General features: G+C 52.1%; 1 protein-coding gene across 2 annotated transcripts in view; it reads right to left on the bottom strand.

Annotated features, from left to right (window-relative positions):
• Positions 1 to 2,500, bottom strand: part of LOC125042375 (protein artichoke-like) — a 118,539-nt gene that overhangs the window by 520 nt on the left and 115,519 nt on the right. For both annotated transcript variants that reach the window (XM_047637953.1, XM_047637954.1), the window contains one exon: positions 1 to 2,500. This exon is cut by the window's left edge and continues 520 nt beyond it; it is cut by the window's right edge and continues 1,404 nt beyond it. In XM_047637953.1, the coding sequence (XP_047493909.1) occupies positions 1,022 to 2,500 (1,479 nt within the window). In that variant the 3' untranslated portion in view covers positions 1 to 1,021.

The raw sequence follows: 2,500 nt of genomic DNA, 5'->3' as shown, positions 1-2,500 counted from the left end.
ACTTACTGTATTTACAAGCTTAGTGAGTTGCATTTCTCTCTACACGCGCGTCATTCAGAAATGTTTATGCATGGAACTCGCTTTCCATTCACAACTTCTGAAAAAAAAATCTATGAATGAAATCGGCTGCCATTCACATCAGAAATAATTAAGAATGAATCCTTATTTCCATTCATAACGTTTGAAATATCTATGAATGAAACTCAGATCCCATTCACAATATCTGAAATAATTAGGAATGAAATCTTGTTCCCATTCATAAAGTCTGAGATATTTATGAATGAAAGTTCGTTCCCATTCACAACGGCAGAAATATTTGTGAATGAACACATCTTCCACTCACAAATGTCTTACGCATTATCGCAATTACACACGGAGATAAACGATAACATCTGTGCGAGCGCGGCATATTTTGGGGGGAAATATTTGCAATAATAGCAATACCATATTATAACAATGAACAGCTTCTTAGGCACATCTCTACAACCTGATACTTACACGCACGCATATATTTATATACTTTATCTATATATATAAAAAAGTTATCTAGAACTCTAAATAAAGGAAACATTAACACTAACATTAAATATTTACAAGAGATTTTGCCCCGTTAAAAAAAACAAAAATCATAAAGAATGGATATAAAATGGAGAGACGCTCGAAACGTGCTGAGGAAGAGGAAGCGAGGGAAGGCCACGGCAACCTTCCCCAGAACAAGGTCATTGCACCAACCGATCTAGATAAGAGTCGTGTTCTCTTTCTCTTTTCTTTCTTTGAGTGAGTATTCTTTCATTTTTCGTTGTCTATTTACTTTTTGCACTTATTCCACTTTCCTTTTCTTTGTCGTTTTAAAGAGATTCGGTTTTCCATTTGGCTTCCTTCATCCCCGAGGAGAAGGAGGAGGGCTTCGTTGTGGGGCAAAAGAGAATCCTTATTTCGTCGAGTAAGAGACGGCGTCCGCCTCGAGCACGGGGCCCGCGGCGGCGTCAGGCACAGTGATGTCTAGGTCGGCGAGGAACGACTATCGGTGGTCGTGTTCGCTCTCGGGAGGGTAGCCCATGTAGTAGGGGTTGTTGGCCGGGTAGTAGCTGCGTCCGCTGTGCGCGCCCACCGTGCCGTAGGCGGGCGGGATGGGCGTGGTGGGCGGGGGCATCATCTTAAGAGTGCCGGCCCGCGAGGAAGCAGGAGGCGGAAGGGTGGGGTAGGGCCCAGGGTAGCCCCCCCAGCTGCTGGGCGGGTGCGGGGGCTTGAGGCAGGTGCAGTTCCCGTGCTGCCGCATGGCCAGCGGTCCCGCCAGGGGGCCGCCGCGGTATTGCGCGTCCGAGCGGAGTCTGATGAGGCAGATGATGATGATGAGCAGCGCCACGAAGGCCACGACGCCGCCAACGATGCCGATGATGACGGTGTCCATGTTGGTGAGGCCGCCGGCGCGCGCGGGCTTGCTCAGCTTGCCGTCGATCTCGTTGTGCCTGTCGTTCGGGCGCCCCGTCATGTCCTCGAAGGTGATGATGTTGTCGGTCGTCACGGGTCGTCGGCGCGTCGTGGTGAAGAGTGGGAGGTCGGTGGTGGTTGTGGTGGGGCGGCCCTGACACGTGAGGTCCTCCTCCTTGAGCGTGGTGAGGACGACCCCCTCGAGGGAAGGGGGCGCCGAGCAGGAGGCGTTGTAAAGGGCGTCGCTGGGACCGCGCTCGACCAGCCAACGGCGGAGGGACTCGGTGTTGCAGTCACAGTAGATCGGGTTGGACGTGAGGCCTTCGAGCTCCAGGTGGCGCTGCCGTGAGTCCAGCGTGTTCAGGAACTGTGGACTCAGTGACGTGATGCCAGAGTGGGACACATCGAGGGAGATCTTTGATGACATCGGCACAGGGAAGAAGATGTTGGAGCCAAGGTTGCTGACACTGGTGTTTACGATGCCGATGGTGAGCTCAGGACTGTTGATGCCAGCGAAGGCACCAGCAGAGAGCGCCTCCACTGAGCGGCCACGGACGGTGAGGCTCCTGAGACGCGGGTAAAAGGCTGGATGGAGCTGGTCATGAACTTCTTTGCTGGTCAACTCAATGTCCACGACCTCCATCCCCGGAAGATCCTCGAGGATGCCCCTTACGTCCATTACGGACAGCATGGGAAGGGTGTGGAGATGCAGCTCATGGAGGGAGCGCAGCGATGTCAGCGCAGCTCGCTCTATGCGGCTGACACGTGGAAGGTGAGCCACACGCAGGACCTCGAGGTTGCCCATGTAGTTGAAATCTCCACGGACAATGTAAGCTAGAGGGTTGTGCGAGATGTCAAGCTCCCTCAGGTCAGGGATCTTGGGCGAGGCACGAGCAAGGCCATAGCTGAGGTTTGGAATCTCGTTATGGGACAGGTCTAGTACCTGTAGATTCTGTGTCAGCTCAAACACAGATTCTTTGATCTCTACAATGTTATTGCCAGAAAGGTTGAGTGACAAGAGGAAGCGAGCTTCAATGACTGGTACATCTGTCACATTCGTGCCAGCCAG

This window comes from Penaeus chinensis, chromosome 32 (genome assembly GCF_019202785.1).
Source record: "Penaeus chinensis breed Huanghai No. 1 chromosome 32, ASM1920278v2, whole genome shotgun sequence".
Lineage (NCBI taxonomy): Eukaryota > Metazoa > Arthropoda > Malacostraca > Decapoda > Penaeidae > Penaeus > Penaeus chinensis.
This window is presented reverse-complemented; position numbering and strand designations above follow the sequence as displayed.